The sequence below is a fragment of the Meleagris gallopavo genome, chromosome 8 (assembly GCF_000146605.3).
Source record: "Meleagris gallopavo isolate NT-WF06-2002-E0010 breed Aviagen turkey brand Nicholas breeding stock chromosome 8, Turkey_5.1, whole genome shotgun sequence".
Lineage (NCBI taxonomy): Eukaryota > Metazoa > Chordata > Aves > Galliformes > Phasianidae > Meleagris > Meleagris gallopavo.
In genome coordinates, this window is record NC_015018.2 from 10,687,934 (window position 1) to 10,711,609 (window position 23,676).

Consider the following 23,676-nt stretch of genomic DNA (forward strand, 5'->3'; position numbering starts at 1 on the left):
TCCTTTTTTAATAAAACCCTGAGCTTTTAATAAAGTGTTCACACTGATGGGCTGGAAATATTGTAAGAAAGAATTAACTCGGAGCTATTGAGACTCTAGGGCAAAAATAGCACTGATTCCATGTTATTTCTTTAACCCAATGAGTTTTTGGAGAGGAGGGGTTGGTGCTGAAGAATTAAAACTGCTTTAATGATATTTTACATGGATACATACCATGCTGTTGCAAGGGAACACACTTGCTGATCTTGAGACTGAGCACCACTGGTCTTGCCCTTCCCTTGCCTTTGCAAGTCTCCATGTGGGATCAAATTTTCAGGGGCCTCAGCTCATCTCTTAGAGAGTGGATTCCTCCTCTTTCACCCCAAAGTGAAGCTGAGAGGGTGCCTGGGTGAGATATCAGCCAATGTCCAAGAACAGGTCTCACCTTCAGCATCTCTTCTCCAGCCTGTACTAACTTCTCTAGAGCATCAGTGATGCTATCCAGCTTACGCAGATGGTGAGATGATGGATGCATTAAAAGAACCCAGCGATGAAAAAACAGCCTTGAGTGCTCTGGGAGAGACACCTTAGGCAGTTTAGGATGATAACCAGTTGCACAGGAGGAAACACAACACCTCCGGAGATAGCAAAGCTTCTCCTTGCTGCATCCTCCTCCTTGGCCCTGTAAGATATTTTCTTTCCTTCCCATGCCTGAAGAAGTGTGAACCCTGAGTGCTTCCAGTTATGCCACCAGTTCCCAGCCTGGCAAAGAAACTGCAGCACTCCTCTCCCCTTTCCCCCTTTTCTTCTTCCTCTGTTGCAGGATTAGGGACTTGAAAGGCAAAGCGCAGCACCAGGAGGAGCTGGCGGAGGGGGGAGCACCTCAGAAAGCTGCCACGGTAGATTCGGAGGCAAAAATCCTATTTCTCACTTCTTAATTCCAGTCAATTCCAGTCAAAGGGTTGATAGAGATCTGTTTGCAGTAATTTGCTGCAGTTTATCCACTCCTTTCACCTTCTATCGGCTCTTCACTGACGGGCTGGCTGACATGCTGTTGCTCGAGTGAGGAAATTAAAATTTGATGCAATAATCCCAAATAAGAAGGATTTTATTAGGTAATGTATACACTTTAGATTAGGTATTCTCGCCCGATACATTGATAGAGGAGCACAGACATGCTGTGCACTGCAGATAAAAAGGGAGTAAGGGAGAGAGTGTGGAAAGAAGCCTCTTCCGTCCCCAGATCTGGGGCTGGAAGATGTCCTCAGTGTGGCAAACGTCCCCACAAATGCACTTTACAAAAGCACTACGGCTGTCAGCTTAAATCAACTGCATGGCAGCCCATTCTGGGGCAGAAGCCAGCTGAGTCCAGTTGCCTCACCCAAATACGCTGTTATCCTTTCCAGAATGGAGCCATTTGGCATACACTCCCTCAGGTGATAAGGTGAGATGATGAGGAGGGCTCCCGTGGAGAAACTTGCCACCAGAAAATCCAAATGGAAACCCCAAGCAGACTATGTGCTTGTTTCAAATGCTGAGATGTCTCCCGTGAAGGATGGGTCTTTGGTCCTGGTCTGGACCCTCCAAAGCAGTGGCCACATTCAGCAATGGGCCTCACTCAATTCCCACTTCCCTCACCCCCAAGCAGTGGTGGAGAAAGTGATGGGAGAAGGTCAGCCAGCACAAACTGTACTCATCACACTGTCCCTTTGTGAACCAAGGCTGTGAGATGGACCCAAATGCTGCTTTTCTTCCTTGTTTTTCTCAATCATGATGCCTTTAGAAATGCTGCATATGGCCAAGAGAAATTGGGTGGGGTAATAAAGTTTCATTCATTTCCCATCTTGGATTGAGCAAAGAGTATTTGCTGCTTTGCCAACCATAAATATTGTACACCCCGGGAATAACTCTGGTGCACGTTGTTTAAATGGATTGTTTGTCTCCAGCTCAGCAAATGCCATTAAATTGAGTGAGATCTCCTTTCCTGAACACCAGGTCATTCCATGAAGGCCATGCAGTCCATACTTTTTGATACTCATAGCACTTCCATTTCTATAATTTCATCTAAGGCTATGTCGTCTCCCAGCAGTTAAGAGTGATCTAAGCAGTGTTTTCTTTTCCCTGTGGCTCATGTTGACCACCAACAGAAATACTAAACAGCACTGAACCTCATGAAGGTAATTCATAAAGCCATTTTTTGGCCATCTTTGGGTTGGCAGATGGGTAATGTGCTGTCTGATGGTGAGATTTCTGACAGTAAGACTCAGCCCTATTGATCCAGCACTCTCAGAGCAGTCAGAGCCAGAGTTTTTTGCTCCAAAGTGCATAAAAAGGCAGAAACTCAAGTGAGATGGAGTCCACCCTGCCACTACATGAAATGAGCCATCAGGTGTTTCAGATCCAGCACAACAGATCCCATGTGGGATGGACGTGTGGTTATGGAAGCCTAATGCTGTCTCATTCTAGGACAGAAGGTTTCATCATCCACGCACAGAAATATTTGCCCTCTTGGTGAAGATATGGGATATGGGAAGGTGGGTGTTGCTGACTAGGGCTGATGTTTTGGTTGACAGGAGTAGAAGTTGCCCACCGCACTCCCCATAGAAGAAAGGCACTGCTGCACTTCGAGATGGAGAGATGTTTCCACAACCAGTGAGTTTGCTGACAAACTGAATTTCAGAAGAACTGAAATGATTGGATCAATTTGGTAAAACCTGGGGGAAAAGACTCAAAGTGCTGAAATGGCTGATCTTTCTGGCATTTTCAAAACTGCTTCGTTTCAGGAACATTTCCATTTTTCTTCAAGTTTTCTATTAGAAATGGCATGTGTGGATGCCAGGGGGAAAGGAGGTGAGTGTGCGCTAAGAAAAACATAAAACCTTCTTAACATTTAAGAAAAAACATTCAAGAAAATGTTTTACTTTGGTTTCATGCTTCCTAAAACCTCAAAATTTTGCCCTTATAAGATGCCACTTGGGCATTTTCTTGTGACTTGTTTCCCTAACAACACAAACCAGTGATGGAAGGACAGACCGATACTCCTGCAAAAGGGAGGTTTTCTTCCAGCAGTTTAGGGATACCTTGTGCATCCCATCCTACACCCTGTCCCATCACCCCTTGGTGCACTAGAGGGAAGCAGCCCTTACCGGAGGCGAGTTCTCGTAGATGTTTGTGCTGTAGGGCAGGTTGATGAAAATGGGGTCCATGTCCTGCACATCTGTGATGGTGATGGCCAGGTTAGCCAGAGTGGATAGCGGCTTGTTCTTGTCTTGGTCCTTGAAAAACAAGGGCGAGAAAGGGTTTCTATTAGAACAACAGAACTATTCCACAGCGTAAACTCTCTCACAGTTGCGGCTGGTCAAAATCTGAGTAGTGTAGGCAATCACTTCTTTTTCAAGCAATCGCCTGGAATTATCAACCACTGCAACTCCTCTGAGCTGAAATACAATATGCAATTCTTTCTGGAATTTGCCCCTTTAATATACAGCAAGCACCAATTTAATTTTCCATCATGCTTTGGGTGGAAAAGAAGCAACATCTTGTTTAAAAAATATTTCAAAACATAAATTGCAATGCAGGTCCAACATGGGACACTTCTGCCTGACAAGAGCTGGAGGGTCCTGATGCCTGCACCTGCTCTGGAGAGGAGGGGCAGTCAGCACATCCCATCAGGACACTTGAGGACCCACCAAGGCCAATTTCTCTGCACGCTTGGAGCTCTATGTGCAGGACACGGCACAGTCCAACAGCCTCACTGCAGCTACTCCTGGCAGTGTCCTCATGCTTAAGTCTCATCCCATGGGTGTCTAAAAGCCAACCCAACATCCACAGCCCTTTGCTAGAAGGACAAGAACAGAACAGGCAGTGCACAAAGGAAGGAAATAAATCTCTCCTTACCCCCTAATCAAGCACTGTGGTGAAAGGCAACCATTAGAGGTTACCACACACTTCTGCAAAATGGCTCTGAATAGCGCCAAGGACTGATTGCCAGAAGATTAATGTTAATTTAAACCGTATTCAACAACACAGCTTGTACATTATCCTCTTAACCTGCAGGCCTCAGCGTTTGTGGCCTGGATTGATGCTTATTTCTGACTCGCACTCTGCTGTTATCATTATCAAGTTGAAGTCTTTCGTTTCTTCAGATAATGCTTTTTTTCCCTCCCTTTTGTCTCTTAAATTTTGGTTAAGCATTACAGAGAGCACAAAAAGCCAAGTGTGTTTTACATTCCCATTCCAGTTTTGTATCCTTGCTGCCTCCATCTCAGGGGTGGAGGACACAGAAATGAATTTGGGGATGGGAGTAAAGCAAAAACTGATGTGACCAATACGCCTCTGTGCTGATACTGGCAAAGCACTGCCCAGTGTGAGCCATTTACCAATTTTTCAGGCAGACACCATCAGATACTAAGACTGGAGACAGTGGTGAGACAGTTAACTTCAAAGAATTTAATGTTTCTCAGCTGTGAAAGCAGTGAAATATTGCAGTGTTTACTGGGGGGAGATGGAGAACTCACTGCTGGAGTATTTAAAATAGTGAGAAATATTTCACGAAAAAAGCACAACCTTTTGGAGAAGAAGGCCAGAACATGCAGGGATGAGGCTGAAAGGCTGAGGTGTTTGCTTCAGGCCCTGCAGTCTGCGGATGCTGTGAAGAGCAAAGGAAGCGCACAGCTCTCCCTGTCCCTCTGACACGTGGCTGTGCAGCAAGACAATGATCTTGATTAAATCACATGCTCCAAGAGCTCCAGCCAGCTGCCTGGAGGGGGCAGGAGGGTTCCCCCCCCCTTTCCCAAGCATGCAGTTGGTCAGATAGATTGCAGGACTGTGTCTCACCTTCCTCACTTGCAACAGAGCCACCACACAGAGTTGCCTGCACGGTGCTTCTCAGCAATTGCCTTCCTGTTGAGCTGCTGCCAGAGCTGACCCCAGCAAAGAAGACTTCCATCCATGGTGGGGCATGAATGTGACATTGTGGTTCCCTGGGAAAGTCTCTCCCATGAGTCCCCTTCTGGAACTCACTCTACCCATCAAAATTTTAACTTTTGAGGTTTGAACTCAGCTATAGCTGAGCGAGACTCGGCAGGTTCAGTGCAGGTGAATCCAGCTGTAATAAGCCAGGATGCACGAGGAATGATAGCAGAGGATTTAATGGGCTCTCCTGGTCTTAAATACTGTGACATATGCTTGCTTTTCAATGTCATCAGCTGATTAGTGACCGTAGCTGTGAGCAAAGAAGCCTGGTTTTCTCAAACAGAGGAACTACTCTCTTTCATGCAAAAGCCTCTGATGTGTGAAAAACCACAGAATGATGTAGGTGGGAAAAGACCTCGAAGACTGTTATGTCCAGGAGCTGATCTGAAACGACCCAGGCAGTGCTTTGCCCTAGAGCCTTCCTGGGTGAAAATCGCTTAGTGCTGGAGGCAGCTCGGCCACTAGTGGCCATTGGTAGCCATTGGCCAGCAGTGTTGCACACCTTGCCCTAGGCTCCAAATAAGCCAAAGAGCTCCCTCACCATCCCCTCTATTCCAATGTTCCCACCAAATGCACCTAGCACCTAAATTGTGATTTAGCAGTTTGCAGAGAAGCTGTGTGGCCAGGACAAGGCTCACCGTTGCGTTGACCTGGAGCTGGTACGCCTGCGTCACCTCGTAGTCCAGCTCCCGGATGACGGTCACGATGCCGCGGCCGCTGTCGATGGCAAAGAAGCTGGATGGAGGCTGGAAGGAGTACAGCACGCTGCCACCCGCCCCCTGGTCCGGATCCGTGGCATTCACAATGAAAATTGGAGTGCCCACCGGAGTGTTCTGGAATTAGAATTAAAAATACATTGATAAAACTGTGCACTGACCTGTTTTCCCATCAGACGCACATCAGCAATTTCCATCGTCCACCAAAACCAATATCCAGAGAGCCAAGAACTTCAGTCCAGTATTTTGAGGAGGTTTCTAAGTTGTACAGCTGTTCTCTTTATTACAGGATCGCAGCGCTATAATAGTTGTTGCACACTTCTAATCATAGTTATACAGCTGCGGTCAAGACGGCACTTCTATCACAAACCCTTATTTTCCCAGACATCACAACTTTCCAGAAAAATTACTGGCTCTTTGCTGAAGCTTGTTTTCTGCACAAAACCACTTTTGTTTTCAGTGCCGATTCACTTTGTGCTTTCACTATAAGACATTAAATATAAAACAGCCCCCCCACCCCCGGCCTCCAAAATGCATTCAATGCAACACAGAACTTTACATAAAATCTAATGTTAGAGTTTCCACAGCAACTACAACCTGGCCCGATTAATTCAGACATTAGCAGTTAAATTGTTATAAATCTGTAACTAATCTACATGCATAAAATATGCAGCTGAGTGCACAAAATCAGCAACGGCAAGTGCAGTTTGGCACTTCTTATTGTTTAACTTCGCAGCGGGGAGAACAATTATCCATTTTTGGCGGAACAGCTGCATGTTCCTATGCAAATCTTAAATGCATATTCTCGTCTCCGGGAGGGCAGAGGCAGGGATGGCGAGCAAAAGGGTTTTGCTGGGGGGAACAGGGGGGCACTGAGGTACATTTGCAAGATGTGCACAGCCCCGTGAGGAGGTGATGCAGAGCTCCGACCTACCAGCCAGCCAGCAAAGGTCAGCAGCGAGGAGCCTCGGGGCTGGTTAGGACCAGTTGGGATAATACGGATTATTTCTGCCAACCCCTTCACCGGCCTCTGCGCCTTATTGTGAGTTTGTTCCTATTCAATTTTTCCTGCTCAGCCCAAGGAGGAGCATCGCAAGCTGCCGAGGAGGTGGGAGGGAGGCAGGGAGAGGAGCGAGTCCAGCCCTTGTGCTACTTCATTGGGTTGAACCGAACAGCAGAAAAGCTCCAAAGCCGCAGGATCTTGCCATGCCGTCTCCAACACCTCTGCCCTTCGCACACAGCCTGGCATCACTTCTTCCAAGCAGTGAGAGGTTGCAGTTCCCACACCGAGTTTTCATTTGATTTCTACCTTTTAAATTTTTATTTTTTTTTTCCCTTCCACCCTTTAAATCAAGCTGCTAAAAGAAGCCTTGCAGGGCACGGCCTGGGATTATTTTTTAAAGCACCTTCAAGTTTTTTTGTGATCAGCAATCACAGAAGCATAAAAGATGTAGCTAGAAGGCACCTCACAAGAAAAACCCGCTCCCTCGCTGCACCTAAATCATTTCCATCCTTAGAGCCTTCCAGCAATGGAGACATCACAACCTCCCAGGCCGATTTATCCCAGCAGTCTGTTGCTCTCTGCCTAACAATTGCTCGTTATTTGTCACACTTAACCCAGATCCCTGCGAGCCCAGAGTCCGAACTGCATCTCCTGTGCATTACGGCTGGGGTGTGCAAGCAGGGAGCTTAGAGGGCTTGTGAGGCTCTTTGTGGAGAGGTGCTGGTGGGTGTCTGCTCACTGACCATCCCACCCCCCCTCACAGTACACCCCCTCAGGGAGAACTATGCATCCCCCCATTCCCTTTTTGGGCTAACTCAAGTTACCAGGTGTAACAGACCTGAGGCATTCCACAGCCCTGCCAAGCACTGCCTCCATTTCTCCATCTATCCATCTATCCACCCCTCCCTTCATCTCTCTATCCATCCATCTTTTCATCCCTCCCTCCACCCATTCCTCTGCTCAGGTTCCTACCAAGGCCAGGAAGAAGAGTGCTGCAGATTAAACATGAATGGCCAGAGCAGACACCAATTTGTACCAATGAGGTCTGGGACATATCGTCCCCTGCACTAATAATATTCATAAGGATAAAGCCAGGCTCGATGAATATTTCCCCTTTTTAAGTGCCCCTAGCCACTCCTTTTAACATGCAAATCCGCTCTGGTCACTCTGATTACGGGAGAGCCTGATTTCCTCGGCATTGTGTTTTATTCAATAGCACCAGAGCAAGCTTAGAAGAGTTCTTCATCCCCTTGCCCAAAGGAGAAGCTTTCTAGGGGGGGGGGACACGGAGGTGGCAAATCCCAGTGACACTGCCTGAGCTCTGACTTGGCCATTGCTTTATTTTTTATAATAGCTTTTCTGACCAGGTCTCTTCATTGGCCAGGACAGCAAAATCCATACAAGCGGAGCATCAGCTCTGCATGAAGACCTGCTGCCCCAGGGAAACAGTCACTGGTGTCCGTTGGGCTGAACACAGAGGGGGCCTTAAGTGGGGACACCAGTATGCTTGCGGGTAAGCAAAGCATAGGCAAAGAACACCCGGTGCTGGGAGAATCAGGAGATGAGCAGAAGGTCTTCAAGGCAGCAGGGTCTCCGTGGTGCTGTCAGTGCCTGTGCACGATGTTACATACATTTCAGACTGTCTGCCTTCAAAGCAGCACAAATACATCTTTAAAATCCTCTTGCTGTTTTTGGGTCAAGCAGGCTCAAGCTATTGCTCAGCAGGAGGCTGACATCTTATTTCTCAAAAGACGTGGCCCATCATCTGAACAATGGAGCAAAACATCTGTATAGACATCACTGGCTTGCTTTTTGGGTTTGATCAGAAATAACAAGTGGAGGGCACGGCCCAGGGAGATGCGATTGGCACGCTCAGCTCAGGGCTGCTCAGGACGGGCTGTGTTTCTGCATTCTGAGCATTTGGGCCATTTACGGGTCTCTTCTGCACGTCCCTCATGGCTGTTCCTCCACCACAGAGATCAACCCTGATTATGCTTAATTCACCGAAAGGCAAAAATATCAAATGCTATCCGTTCTGTCCAGCCAAAAGGAAATGCGGGTAGACGATAGCCTAGAGCAGCTTGTGGCAAACAGGTGAGCTTCCCAGGTTGGCCCCCTAGATTTGTCATTTTTAAAGCTCTTCTGTCTCTCCAGCAGCCAACAATGAAGCTTGCCACAGGAAAAAAAAAAAAAACCAACAAAAAAGCTAATGACAAAATTGTGTCATATCATTAAATCTTTGTTACGATGCCAGCAGATGTGAGACAAAAATAACCAGACAGACGCCTCCTGTGGAGGAGGAGGAGGGCAAAGGGGAGCAGGACTGCTTCTGACCGCCCCGCATCCCCTCCTGTACTTGCAGCATCTACATGGGGTTTGAGGCTGCGAGGCCACTTGTGCCTCCCTCCGTTTGCTATGAATACATGAGGAACTTGCTAAAAACCCCAAAGGAAGAGGCTCGGGTCCCTGTGAGCTCCTTCTCAAGCATCTGGCCATGCACAGGACCTCCACATGACCTCCCAGGGCAAAGTCACCCAGCAGAAGCTGGTGGAAGTGATTAGGATGCGGATGTGCGCACGCCGGACCAATGCAAATAATGTGTAAAAACGGCAGGCAATCTGGCCGAGCAGCTGTCTGAAGGTCGATGAGATGTGAGCAGGCAATGCGAAGGGGCTGGGGCTGTGGGGCTCTCAATGCTGCCATCTCAGCACCAGCCCCCAAACCACCTCGCGGGCCGTATGTTGGGGCCTGCTCTTTTTTTTTTCCCACTGACCGCTCCCATTAGGAGACGCTTGGCTGATCGTGTTACATCTCAGGTCAACCTACTACACTCAAATATTCCCCTGATGCTGTTTCTAGCAGCTCCTTTCCCTCTCTCCATCACATTTGCTCCCAAATCCCACTGCCGGAACCCGAGTCCCTCATGCTGATGCCCTCCCATCCCAAGGCACAGCACCCCTTGCCCAAGGCCAACCATCCCAGTGGTAGAGCTGGGAGCTGAATCCACACGATGAAACCCCAGCTCCCTCTTCCCCACACGCTTCCTGCAGGCTCTGCCTTGAGAAGGACCAGCCATGCTCTCTGGGTTTGCCTTCCCCCAGCCACCAGCCTGAGGCTTGCCAGCTCCAAACACTCACGCGGATGCACACGGGCTTCCAATTCCCTTGTTCTTTATTACGCTTTTAATTACATTTATTAATTGCATTACTGCTAGCCTGAGCCAAGCAATTTCCAATTTCAAAAATTGATTTTAAACCTGATAATTTCCCTTTTTTCCCCTCTTTTTTTGGATTGAAATTCACCCCACCTCTCAATCAGCTCTCGTTAATATGTATCCCCTGCCGCTATCTCTATTAAGTGACCTCCCTCATTATCGCCTGACACTGGCAAGCGGCCACCACAGAGCTATAATTCAATTGAGGGGCTTTTGAGAACACCATAAACACAGCTGGAGGAGATGCGGTGGAGGAGCCAGCACTGAATTACCGGCTGGCTCATCACCACGTGCGGGTCGGAGGCTTGTTCTCAGCAGAGGAATTCAGGGTGAGGAAAGTGAGGTGCTTTGCCCCAGAACCTCACTGCAAAGCCCCAAGATACCACCATGCACAGAGGCAAGCCACAGGTATGCTTGCAATCAGGCCATAAATCACATCCTTGTGCCTTATCCTCCATTTCCTCAGCTACCAGCACACCTCTAGCCGAAGAAACAGCAGTGGCATTGGCAAACCTCAAACCCCTATTCTCTCCCTCTGAACCACCAACAAGCCCATGACCATCAACGTCTTCCAGTTGTATACCTGCGATCTGGGTGCTCTGAAGGCAAAGGTTAGAGAAGATCCACCCTCTCTCACCTTTCTACCAGAGAAAGATTTTGGTTGGAAAGGGTGGCAGAGTTGGAGTAAAGTATGCCTCCTCTAAGCCATATAGCTGCACCCTGTGACACTAACTGATGCATAGAATAATTCAAAATCAACACAGTGAGCAAGCATGTCGCCCTCAAAACATAATTATAAACAAAGAATAGCAAAAGGAGAATGTATTTTTTAATGGGCTCCTGCTGAGAAAGTGCAAGACTTTGTCCACTGTTTGAGATTTTTCTCAGTTACCTAGAAGATGGCTAGGAGATATGTAGGGGGACAGAGGCTGGGAGGTGGGTAGGCAAGAAAGGTATGCACCACTGAGGTGGAAAACCCATACCTTTTTTTGCTTTTCCATCCATTGTCAAGGAGATGGGCAGAGATGGAGCAAGACTGGGAGGACAAGATGGCCCAATGAGATGTTTGAAAGTCAGAGGAAAACTAGAACAATAGGAAAACCTGCCAGTCAGGGAGCACCACAGCACTTCTCCCCCCAGCTCTTGCTGCCCTCTGTTAGCCCGGTGGGGAGCTGCTGGTCCAGGGGTGCTCCAGATGTGCTCCACAGCAGCCCTGTGTACTTCTTCAGCTTCAGGCAAACAGCTGCCATTAGCAGAACACTAGTACAATGAATTACAAACAAAACCCTAATGACAGGACACTGGCAGTGTTGCTTCCACTTGATATTAATTGGGTGACACTTTATTTTAATGGTACATTAATTAATGCGGGATATCAATGGAAGTCCAAGACACCCGCATTAATACAAATGAATTCATTATCATCGGTGTTATTACAAGAAACGACAAATAAATCTGTAACTGTGGGGCCCTTCAAATAATAGCCACGAATCATTAGGTATGGCATTCATTTATACAGCAGACTGCAAATACATACATGCGAGCTGCGGGTGCTCTCCTGCTCACAGTCTCCTCCCCATGCCAGCCTGTCTCTGCTCCTCCAGGCTCCCACCCCAAGCTCCTCTCTCACCTCCCTGCAAGAAAAACCACCATTCCTCCCACCGCCGGTTTGGCCAGATGGATGGAAACCTGCCTGCTTTGCCACCACGCTTATACATTTGTCCCCTGTTCTGGTTGATGAGCTAGTAGTGTGCCTTTCGCTCCAGCAAACAGCACCACCTGCTCGCTGCTGACCATAGGTGGAGCAAGCCATTTATCCTCAGAAAAAGAGGGAAACGAGTAATCTGGTTGAAGCCAGGGATTTGTAGGCCCCCGTTATGTCCGACTGACTCTTAGCTTTGGGAAGAGGCAACAGTGGTGGTGAGGTCTGGGAAATAACAACAGAACAACAGCTGAAGCCAAAAAGAGAGCGAGGAGTAGCGGATTGACTATGGCTGTGCTAACCATACAGACCTGTGATTATTTGTGGAGAAGGAAAGAAGTACCTGATAAAGCCATCAGCCTCTGGAGGACATAGGCAAGTCATCATTGCTTCTGGCCGCAGGTGGGGAAGCCAGAAAATGTCACAGGAACAGCAACATTCCTGACACTATCATATTTTGGCACCAGATTAAAAGTTTCAGAGCTAGTTGCAAGGAAGAGCCCCTAGTAGTGGTACCCTGGGGGTACCAGACCTACGCCATTCCATCTCTGCTCCTAAGCACTGAGCATGAGCTAAACCAATCCCTGCTTCTTTGCTTGCCAGGCTGAGATGTGACCATCTCTGCAATGGGAACAGAGCCTCACGCCCACTCTGCTGGCTTTAAGAGCATCATCACCTCCAGTTGCTATATCAGAGGTGGCCTCAAAGATGCCACACGGATATCTTGGAGGAAGCGCACACTGAGCGGCACCACATCACTCCTCCGCCTGCAGGCAGGGTTCGAGGTCTGCCAGTGACATGCGAGTGCCTCCTTGCTGATGAAAATCTTTGTGGATAAACGTTAATACAAGCATGTAATTATAATACTGTAGTGCGGTGATGCTACATTAAGCATTGTCTGAAATTGTTAATGCGCTTCGGTGAGAGCTCCAGAGGGCGTCCAGGAAGGCTTAGGGTGGGGAATGGCATGGGCACTGCAAGCCCTCTCCTAAATCTGCCTGTGCAGCTCCTTCAGAGACAGGGATAATACACTGGAGAGCTGTGGGTGAGCAGGCCGGGATGTGTGTGCCTGCAAGAGAGCTCTATGGGAAAGAACAGGAAAAGGGTGGAAAAAAGAGAGGAAGGAGAAAGGAGGAATTGTGCTTTTGAGGCTTTTTCTAGAAATAGGACATAACTCCTTCCTTTCCCCGCTCTCTCAGCTCATTGCATTCTTTTCAGACCGTGGAAGAAACCATAGCTCTGCCAGTCCCCCTGGCCAGCTGCAGGGAGCAAACACTGCTTGAATCTTCAGCATTCCCTAAAATCCATGAGCACCAGAAAAGAAAAAAGGCAGGGACCAGAACAAAGAGACCTAACACACGCACAGCACGTTGGCCCTGCAGCCCCACCATGGCTCCCGCTGCCTTTTTGGCGCTGATTGCTGCAGCTCGCCCTTCTGCTGATTGCACTGATGCTCCTGGATGGTTCTTGCCCCTCCAGACCAGACCCTCCATTACTGCAGGTCTGGATTTTAAAAGGTTTGTTTATGAGTGCCTTTTTTTGCCTCCAGTTCAGCTTAGGGGTTTTATGCTGTGCTTGGGCTCTCTCTGCCCTGTCTGGATGGGCTGATGGATTTCAGTGCTTGCCAGAACCCAGCAAAACCAGGCTCACTGGGAGGTATTAACTTCTAACCCCCATGTAAAAATAGCTGCAATAAAGCAGGGTGAATAATATAAGCTTCACCTAATGTAACTTTGATTAAAAAGTCCTGCCCTCTCCATCATTCCTCGGTGGTAGCCGGAGAGGCAACAGCAGCTTGTCCTTCCCAAGGGCCAATGTGAGCGGGGAGAGCAGATCTGCAATGGGTGAGGAGACCAAAAAATGACCAATTCCTCCCTCCTGATGCAGCACCCCACCCCAGCGCTGCAGCAGCAGGCTTTGCAAAGTGATGAGGAGCTCTGGTCCAGAGCAGAGGAGCAACAGCATCCTTCCCCTAGCCACCACATCTCTGTGTATTTAATTATTCTCCTCTGCACTCCCAGTGCCGGCAGACTGTGGAGGGAGCCGCTTTGTTACAGCGTGCAGGAGGAGGCAGGCAAGGTTTTAATTTCACGCCTCACACCAGGCGCCGCACTTTTTGGACACCGTTTGCTATCTGACTTCTGGCCCTATCTCTGGTCCCGGTGCTCCCGATGCAGCCGCGGCCAGTTGGCTTTTTAATTTATTCTCTGCTCGGATGAGGACCACGCACAAGCGAGCACCCTGGCCGGCCAGCCATGCCCTTTTAATAACAAAACGTTCTCAGTTTGGAGGTGCAGTGTTGTGCTGGGCCAAGTGTGGAGCCAGTTGCTTGGTGGGGACCAGAGCACACTCCACTGCTGTGAATCACTGCTGCCTTCCCCTTCCAGCCACTCAACAGGAAAAAAACACCAGGGAACTGCCAAACTTCTTTCCCGTTTCCCTTTTTCAGTTTTGGATCTGCACCTCCCCAGTGGCTGAACCATAGCCCTGTATCAGAGAACCATTCTGTGCAAACAGAAGAGATGTATGAGCTGCTGCCTTGATACCTTCACCACCAAAATCAGACAGAACACAAAATCCATCCCAACAGCCTGATGTTCAACCTGTCAAGCTTCAATGTTTTTGATTTTCTGTCTATAGCACTATCTGCATCTTAGCAAGCACAAGCATCCTGAATTCCATACCGGCCAATGCGCCTGTTGGAGGAGTGACATCTGGGAGCCACTGTTGCCAACACACCCAGGAATCACTGACCCTGGCTCCCCAGGCAGCCTGGCTAACAATTCCCTATGCCTTCAACACATGGAAGATGCGAGGCACAGAGTCTCAGGCTGGGAAATATCCTTACTCATATAGCATCCCTCCCATCAAAAGAGATGCATCAAGACTGACTGGCTCTGAGACACCAACCCTGAGATGATCACACCCCAGGGAAAAGCACTCCCCAAAGTTTTAATGCTGCAAAACTTCTTCCTGAGCCCCAACCCTCTCTTTCTTCCAGGGTGGTTTGTTGATACGGAGTTCAGATCTCTGGCAAAGGACAGGGGATGAAAGAAATCAGAGCAGGTAATTGCTGTGTGAAAATGACAGCACAGCGATTTGCACAGAGCAAAACGGACGGCGGAATATCAAGAGGTAGCCGGCGGTGGTGAATCGATACCTCCCCAGAGGTGGGATTATTAGGGAGAGAAAGGGGCTCGAGAGATCCATCAGTGCCTGATGAGGGACTATTTCCAAACGACTGGCTACTGCATGAGAATTGCCTTTGGAGCAGCACGTTTGGGATGCAGACCCAGCAAGTTCAAGTGGGAGCAGCAAAGACAAGCGTCAAGGAACGATCATTTTCTATCTATGCAGATAAAATACAAAGTGAAGTGGCCCTGAATTGGAAAGCCACAGAGATCTGTAAAAATGTCCAGCAGTCCCAAGAAAGCAGCAGCAGCAGCCATTCCTGTGCTGCTATCCCTTCCCAAAACCTGGGCAAGAGGCAATGAATGAATGCTCAGCAGCAACAGATGCAGGCTTCGTGGGGCCAAAAAGAACAAATGCCAAAATGGGAAGGGCCTCACAGTAGCAGCCAAATAACTACAGTGGGGTTGGCTCTGGGATGGAGCTGCACGGTGGGGTTTTGGTTGAGAAAAGTATAGAGTCTGTCCCCATTCCACATGTGACTGGGAGAAAAGATTTGTCTAATGGGTGACCTCACTGGGGCTGTATTTAGTCATGCCTGTAACATTCCTCTGAGCACAATGCAAAAATACTCAGCTAGTAGCCCAAAGTGTAAATGCAGTTACAAACAAGATGAGAGGACTTCTGTTACCTCAACATAGTTTTTGGTCTCTACATCTAACACAGACATGACCCAAGACTTAACCAGGAAATCAGAATGCTGTCCAAGTCATGACAAGGCTTTGGGGGAAGGAATGATGCCCATTAATGACCAACTGTAAGCACAGCACAGGGAGGTAAGAGAAGCAACCCTGGCTTGGCAGCACTGCAGCACTTAACCCAACAGCAGCCCTGCTGGCTGCTGCTCACCTTCTCTGGCACCAAAATCCCTTCGAGACCCAACAAGTTAAATAATGTTTCGAGAGCGCATCTACTCAAAAACAGCTGCACCAGGCAAATATTATGAGGTCTAAGCCTCAGATGCAGCTCTTCTTCCCATCACTCAGGCTCAGTGAAGGATTTGCTGTGTGGGTTTTGTTTTGTTTATTACTTCTAATGACTTTCTCATTATCATTTTGCTGTGAAACATAAACGATGGTTATGGGAGAAATCATATTATTTGGATGACTTTATTAAATTAGAGAGCAAATCTGTGTATATTTCTGGCTCAGGATAAATGCTTGAACTTTGAGAGGCCAAAATTCATTTTCAGATGAGCCGTTTTAGGAAGCTCTGGAATCAGCAGCTCAATTTGCCCTCAGCTGCTAGGGAGATGTATGGGGGTCTGTCTCAGTTGGATCCCCCCCCACCTTTTAAGCACATCACCAAACCCCGCTCCCAGTGCCGCTTATGAGAAACGCGAGACTTGACGAACATCATGGAGAAATAAAGGCAGAATAGCACTGAGAAAGAAAATAATCCTGTTCTGTGGCCCCTTCTCCAGCTGAAATAGAAACAACAGCCAGCAGAAGCACAAACGGCTGAAGTGGTACAGGTTATGTGCTAGAATTAAAGTGACGTTGCTTAAAATACCCAGAGCTGTCTGGCACCTTTCTCAGCACCGGAGCTCCTGCAGGACCACCGGCAGGGCTTGGCTGGTGCTGATAGCAGAACAGAAGCATGTGTGAAGCAAAGACAGCATGAGAAAGCTGCTGCTAGACAGTTTAGAGGTAACAAAGCTCCCAGATTCACAAATTTGTGAAAGCAACACAGGCTGATGTGAACTTAAGACATATAGTTTCCCGATGGACGATGGGTTTGTAGTTTTCTCTTCCTTTCCATCCATCCATCCACTCATCCATCCATTCACCCACCCAGCCATCCACCCATCCCATTCTGAGAGGGGATCAAAACCAGAATGTTTTGCTAGGCATCAAATCAAAGCCTCACAAACTTTTTGAACCCATATCTGACACTGGAATAATTTGTTAAAAAGAATAAATTCCCCAATCACACCCAAAGGGAATAGGCAGTGAAAAAAACTGATAAAAGGTCTACTGAATCAAAGCACTTTCTTCATCCTAACCCAAAAGATACAGCTGGAAAGCACCAGGTTTGGTAAAAAATCCCTGCTGGAAGAAGGAAGGAACCAGGCAATATTTTGGGATGGAGTTGTTACCTGCATGACGGAACTCATAGCAGGACCTGTACCTCCCTGCGTGTGCTCTCATGGAAGGGATGCACAAAAGATCCCATTTACAAGTTGCCACCCCACTAAGAGATCAACAAAACACCTCCTGCCTGCAGCGGGCCACCACGACATTCCTGTATCATCTCTACCTCTAGAAGTGCTATAAATGTGAATAAATGTGAATGTCCCCACAGCCATGGTGCAGAAGGTCCCAAATTAGAGGAGATCTCTCTGCACCGAGGATGGAGCCCATAAGCCGTGTTCACATGAAGCTTGCATCACGTATCCTCTCACAGTACTTGATTTGCAGAGAGGGAAGCAAATTGCCAAGCTCTTATGAAAACATAGGCTCTGACAATTTCTTAACTTCCTCAGAAATGCTTTAAGACAACTCTTGATTTGAGACCGGGAGCAAAAAGTGATCCCATCGGTTTTGACAACCCCTTCTTGTGCCATGCAAGCACAGTCCTATCACCTTGCAAAACCTACAGCTGGGCAGACATCTCAAGAACATATAGAGAAGCCATAGGCATGGCTAGGAATGGGAAAGTTGGCTTGTGGGACCTGAAAGCAGCTTCCCAACACCTGCCCAGAACAATGAAGTTCAGCCACAGCCGGCTGTGAGTACTGCCCTGCTGCACACAGTGGCAGTAGGGCTGCAAGATGAAACACCTTGATGAAGAGCTGATGTGACACTCTTCTAGCAAACTCCTGTGTCCAGAAACGACGTCCTTCTTCTTACAACAAAAGGACAGAAATCCTATAAACATGTTTACCCTTCGAAAAACAGCTCTCGACACCAAATCAATGGAAATAATCTGCACCCTTTTCCCAAAGGGAGCTGGCAAAGCTTGTGCTTCAAGCACAAGGAGAGGGCTGTGTCCTGTCCCCCATCTCTTGCAGAGCCCTTCACCCCTTCACTTCTGGGCATGCAATTTTCCAGAAGTAGGCTCCAACTGCCCTACCAAAAGGCTCTAATAGATGGAACCATATTAGAATAGGAGAAGAGTACCTTTAGCCCGCCATATTTTTCCAGATTTGAGGAAAGGGAGAAAGAGATGAGCCAAGTCTCCCTGGGAGGCAAAGCCTTTCAGTTAAATGTATCATGAAAAAGAAAACTTCTGTCACTGCCTTAAAAAGGTTTTTGACAGGTCTCCATTTGTAACCCACAAACAAATGCAGCCTTTCATGCTCCACAGACTCCGATATTGCTTCGTCGCAGACATGAACCCAGCTTGCCAGTGAAAAGCCAGAGGAGCAACCATATTAAAGAAGCTTTTTTCCCTACTTCTGGGCACACCAGAACTCTCTCATTTCAGGAGCCGCACCTAAGTTCTTGAGAGCACACCCTGAATAACTGGAAATCACTCCAAACCATTTCAATGGCATGGGATGGACCAGCTGAAGTCAAGCCTAACAAAAAGGGCATTAGGATACGAGACGGAAGGAAACAGAGCTTTCCACCACGGAAGCCTTCCTTTTTAGAAATATACGAACCAAGCCAAGACTAGAAATACATATTTTAGCTACACAGTGCAAGTCAAGCATGCTTTTCCTTCATAATGTCGTGCTAATTTTGGTTCCTCACATTCCTCCTGCAGAGCTCCCAAGATCTCGTGTCAGCTGTCACCCCATCCCTCCTCCCAGCAGTGGGATGGGTGGCCACACAGGCCAGGTTTCTCACCAGCCAGAGGAATCCTCTAGAAAGAGAACCTGCAGGAGAGAGATAAGCAGCATCTTCTCTGCTCATCGGAATGCAGGGAAAAGACCAAAACAAATATTAATGAGAGGCACTTAGCTGTGCCTGTTCGGCAATCAATAACGCGCGGCAAGGAGTACAGTCAGGCTGCAGGCTGCATGTTGGAGCTCAGAGTCCAAATTGGAGGGGTCTTCTACTAACCCCTCCTGGAGGTCATGCCAACCACCCTGTACCCATCACACGTTAGAGAGAAAAGGGACCAGAGTAGTGACAAAAACTTCTCATGATTGTGTGTAATGATGATGATGCTCACCTAGAATAGTTATGTTCCCTTTTTCTTTCTTCTTTTGTTTTTAATTTTTGAGGTTTGGGTGGGTGTTGCCCCTATGGGAATACACCCAGTTCCCACCCACAAGCTGTGGCACAAGGGATGGGTTAGGGACAAGGGGATGTGGCCCAGGGATGCTCTCCCCATCTGTGCTCTGTCAGCAGGATTCCTGGAGCGGCCTCCGAGGGCGCTTGGTGGCTCCCGCGGCGCTGGCTGCGGGAAGAGAATGGCTTTCAGCTCAATTACCCTTCACATTCTGATTCCATAACGCTCCAATGAGGCTTTTTAACCAAAACCCAAAAAAAGCATGCCTGCCGCAGCCTGACCTCAAGCTCAAACGTGCAGAAGGGACGCGACTCGCCTCCTGCCCCACACTGCCCATCTCTCCTGCTCCTCTCCTGGCCAGACATCCTCCTGCTGGAAGCAGGGGTTAAGAGGAGGATGATGATAGACTGATGACGCATCACATTGTAGAAAAACTGTTCACCCAGCAGCTTGGGTAGGTTGCGTGTTCAGGGCACACAGAAATGAGGTCTGCAAGGCAGACACACTAAGGTGCCATCAAAGGAAGGAAACCCTGCCCATACCCAGCTGACAGCATTTCCAGAAGGGCTGGTAGCAAGAGTTATTTGCTGCAGCAGCTCTGAGGACCTCACCAGCCCTACCCACATTACGGATGAGGTTAAGGACCAGGGTATGAGATAGACATTTAAATAGCCCCTGCAAAGAGAGGGGCAAACAGCATATTGAGATCCAATCCCTATTGGATGCACCGCATTGAGATACCAAGCCGCTCTTCCCCCGCACCCCGCATGCACATGCACACGTGTGTGCACAGACCACCCCACGAGCTGCTTTTGACAGTAAGGAGCACAGGCTGACATTTGGAGAGTGAGGCAGAGTGGCAGAGAACAGCAGGAGCTGGGAAGGGCTGGGAGGAGGCAAGGACACCGCAACAGCCTATTTGCAAAGCTCATTTGCTGCACATTTGCCCAATTCTGCCACTCGGAAGGGAGCGGGGCTGATGTCAATATTGCGGCATTGGGGATGGTGGCAGCGGATGCCCAGAACAGAGCAACACCTACAGGAAGCACGTGCGGAGCAAAGGACTGCAGCTCCATCTGAAGCAAAGTACAGCACAGGCTGCTCGCCCAATTTGCATCTGAATTTGGGGGAAAAAATGTGCTCTTCAAGTCACCTACACAAGTTTTCAGACTTTTTCTTTTGGAGCAAAACTGCCTCAAACCCCATATATTCTGTTTTCATGCTGTCTTCATTATTCACCTACTGACAAAATAAATCAAAGGCATTATAAGTTTCAACAGCAATTAACGGTGGAAATCAGGCAATGGCTGCCTAACACTGATTGAAACCATTTCCTCAATCAAATTCCTCCCATTTGTAATGGAACCAATGTGAGCAGTTCTGCTTATATATAAATATTTCAAAAAATACAGAGACTGATTTATTCTATTATTTTACCACAAAATACAACCAGCGGTAGAGAACTTATTATACATGACCATCCCCGACATTACAAAATAATAAAACATAAAATGCAATTCTGAAAAAGAAATTGGACTGAACTTATTGCGTGAGCGGTTTTTATTGTCCTTTTGAAGCACCATTTCTGCATGGCTTTCCTTGTCAAGGTGGCAGTGTTCTCCTAAGTAGTCCCATCTTAATTAAAAACAGCATTAAAAAAAAAACACAAAAAAAACCAACCAACCTTTGGTAAGAGCTTTGTGCCACCCATCCTGAGTGGCACCCTGAGCTTGGGAATGGGTTTGGCACCCCTACAGCACAGTAGTGTGCCACAGATGTTGCACACACACGTTTGCTGTCTCTTTTCTCCTCCCACAGGGCCAGATGGGACCATTCAGAATGGCAATACAGTCAGAGCTTTGTAAAGTGCTGTCTGGATCCACCACAATGCCTCCTTGGTCTCCCCACGCCATGCTTTCCATCTGGCTGCAGTCAATGCCCTACAGGTTTGTGGGCTGTACCCAAGCCATCCTTCCCACCTCTGTCCGAGCTGCTCATCACTTCTGCACACTGCTTTTCCTCCTTCTGCCCTAAGATGATTTCTCCAGCTCTGTAAGCCTCAATTTCCCAGCATGATCACTGCTCTGCAGAGGCACAGAACTGCTTGCTGCCCCACACCGGGGGCACAGCTTTTTTTCCAAGCTCCAAATGGGATTTTTTCCCCCTTTTCCTGCCTTCCCATTCCCTTTGCCCACCCCGGCACTGCACTGGTCAGAGCAGCATGAATATTTCTAATTTCCAGGCTGCCCCCCCTTGCTGCAGCATCCAGCCGGAGCCAGCCCAAGTTTTGCCTCGTGGAAATGACTGTTATCTCCAGGACACTTTACGCATTACTTCCACGCCATTTGGAGTTTTCCGCCCCAGTAGTTTCTGTTGCGTCTCTCATTTCACTCTTTGGGCACGTGTTTTAAAGGCCCAGGGTCTCCTGTTCTGCTAGACCAGGGAATGGACTGCCAGACAGCAACTTGTCCCTCCCTGCAGGACTTCAGGACATCACCAGGACCCTGAGACACTCTCCATCTGGCGTAACAGTGCACACATTGCTGATAACAACCAAAACTCACATGCCAGCAAACTTTGGAGGGGAGGATCATAAAATAACAGAATCTTAAAATTGGAAAAGCCTTCTCAGGTCACCCAGCCCAACCCCAGCTCACCCCTATCCATCCACTGCCCACATCCCTCAGTGCCACATCTCCACGGCTCTGCAACACCTCCAGGAACGGTGACTCCACTGAGAGCAGCCTGTGCCAATACAGCACCACTCTTTCAGAGAATAAATATTTCCTAATATCCAACCTGCAGAAGTGGATATCTATCAATACTCACAAACTCTACTCAGAGCCAATATGTCAAAGGGCATCCTATCATAGAATCATAGAACGGCTTGGGCTGGAAAGAGACCCCAAGAATTATCAGGTTCCAACCACAGCCATCCCCAGAAGCCCAGCAGAGCAAGCTCTGATACCTGGTAAATTTCTGGGCTCCTGTGGTTCCTGCCTGCAAATTCCAGGAGACAGTCACAGCACATCCATCACAAATGAGAAAGGGCATCCCATGGCACAGCCACCAAAATCATGACTCAGCAATTTTCTGCATATAAAGATATGTTTTAACATCCAATCTATAGAAATGGCCTCATCTCAGTAGATCGCAAGGGCTGAAGTGGAGAGGGGAGGGAGAAGCCTGGGTTTCTTTGAGGGATATTACTTCCTACCTAGTGATTACAGAGCAGATGAAACCCTCTCAGAAGAGATTATCTCATCCAGCTAAGAGATGGCTTTTTAATGGATAGACAGTATACCCGCCTTTAAGGCTGCTGAAAAGAAGGAAGACCCTTCAAACATGGCTCTGCTTCCACTAGTTTGCTGGACAAAGTTGAGAAGTAATTAAAGGTTCTCAAAAATAATAATACAAAAAGTCTGGAAAGAGGAAAAACATCACAGCAAACACAAGGTGACCAGATTTCTGAAGCCAAAGAGAGAGCATCTAGTTCATTCTAACCTGTGTATTTTGTCCACACAAGTATGGACACCCCAAAGGAGAGGCTGGGATGGAATTTCTTGTGCTAGTGATTGGATGAGCCATGTTTTGTGCTCCTACACAGCGCCACGCGTATGCTCGCCTACCCAGAACAGGGAACCAACTTGCTTCTGGCCAATGATGTTTAATGAGCAGAGCCTGAATAATTCACAAATTTGTTTCTTGTCTCTCCAGCAAGTTACAAACAAACAAACCCAAGTGAACACTGCCATAAATAAATTAATTTGCATGGGAAGTGCTGCGGAGGAGTTTGATATGCTGCGGATTCTGTGTGCAGGGTTTGCAACAGGAGGGGCAAGTTGGATTTGGGGGGGTAAATTATTCATCGTAAATTATTTGTGCCACTCTCAACTCCACACAGCAGCATACAGGCAGGAGGAAAAAAAAAAACAGAGAGCAGAGGGGGAAAAAGAAAAAGAAATGAGGAAGGAAAGCATCCAGCAATGATTATAGACCGCTTTACCGTGCAGTGGGAACACTGTTCTTATCAGCTCTGTTATCGTTGCCTTCAATTCAAAGCCTCTTTGTTTAAAGAAAGGGGAAAATAACCCAAAAGGTATCCTGATGAATGTAAGGCAATGGCCAACGGGCTGCAGTCGGAGCTCACGCTCATTGCAGCTGCTTCGTATGCGCAGCATCAGCCCTCGGTGCCATTGCTACAGAGTTATACGAGCCCCTGAAGGTTTCCAGGCAGGATGGCAGGGAACCTGATGTAATTACCAACATTATTACCGTTAAAGAAAAATAATAATTTTAATTACAGCTAGGGCTTTGGGGTCTTTCTCCGGTCCTCCCCATCTCTGCTCACTAGCCAGCACAGCCTGCTTCCAGGCTGTGTAATGGGACAGGGCAGGATGGCCCCCTTCCTTTCTCTCCCTTTTCTGCACAATTAAAAAAAAACATCATAAAAGTGCTGTTTTCACCACACTGACATATTAAAGGTGCAAATGGTAACCGGTGATGGTTCATGAAAGCTCAGTTCCACAGGCGACCCCAAGCAGCAGTGACTGGTGATGGCAAGTGTCCACACACGTCCCCAATAAAACAAAGGGGGAAAAAGGGCTGAGTACAGGAGATGTGACACCTGCGAACTAGCCCTTGCCAAACTGATGCTGGGTGCAGCCTCTCCCACCTCGCCTCTTGCTGTTGTTGGCATGAACCCAAGAGGAGCACT

At 48.0% G+C, this 23,676-nt stretch overlaps 1 protein-coding gene across 3 annotated transcripts in view; it reads right to left on the reverse strand.

The window, feature by feature from the left end:
• Window positions 1-23,676, reverse strand: part of CDH23 (cadherin related 23) — a 131,356-nt gene that overhangs the window by 66,352 nt on the left and 41,328 nt on the right. For all 3 annotated transcript variants that reach the window (XM_019617525.1, XM_010714300.2, XM_031554395.1), the window contains exons 7-8: window positions 5,592-5,786; window positions 3,126-3,254 (exon numbers count right to left, since the gene is read on the reverse strand). In XM_019617525.1, the coding sequence (XP_019473070.1) occupies window positions 3,126-3,254; window positions 5,592-5,786 (324 nt within the window). The remainder of the gene's footprint in view (window positions 1-3,125; window positions 3,255-5,591; window positions 5,787-23,676) is intronic.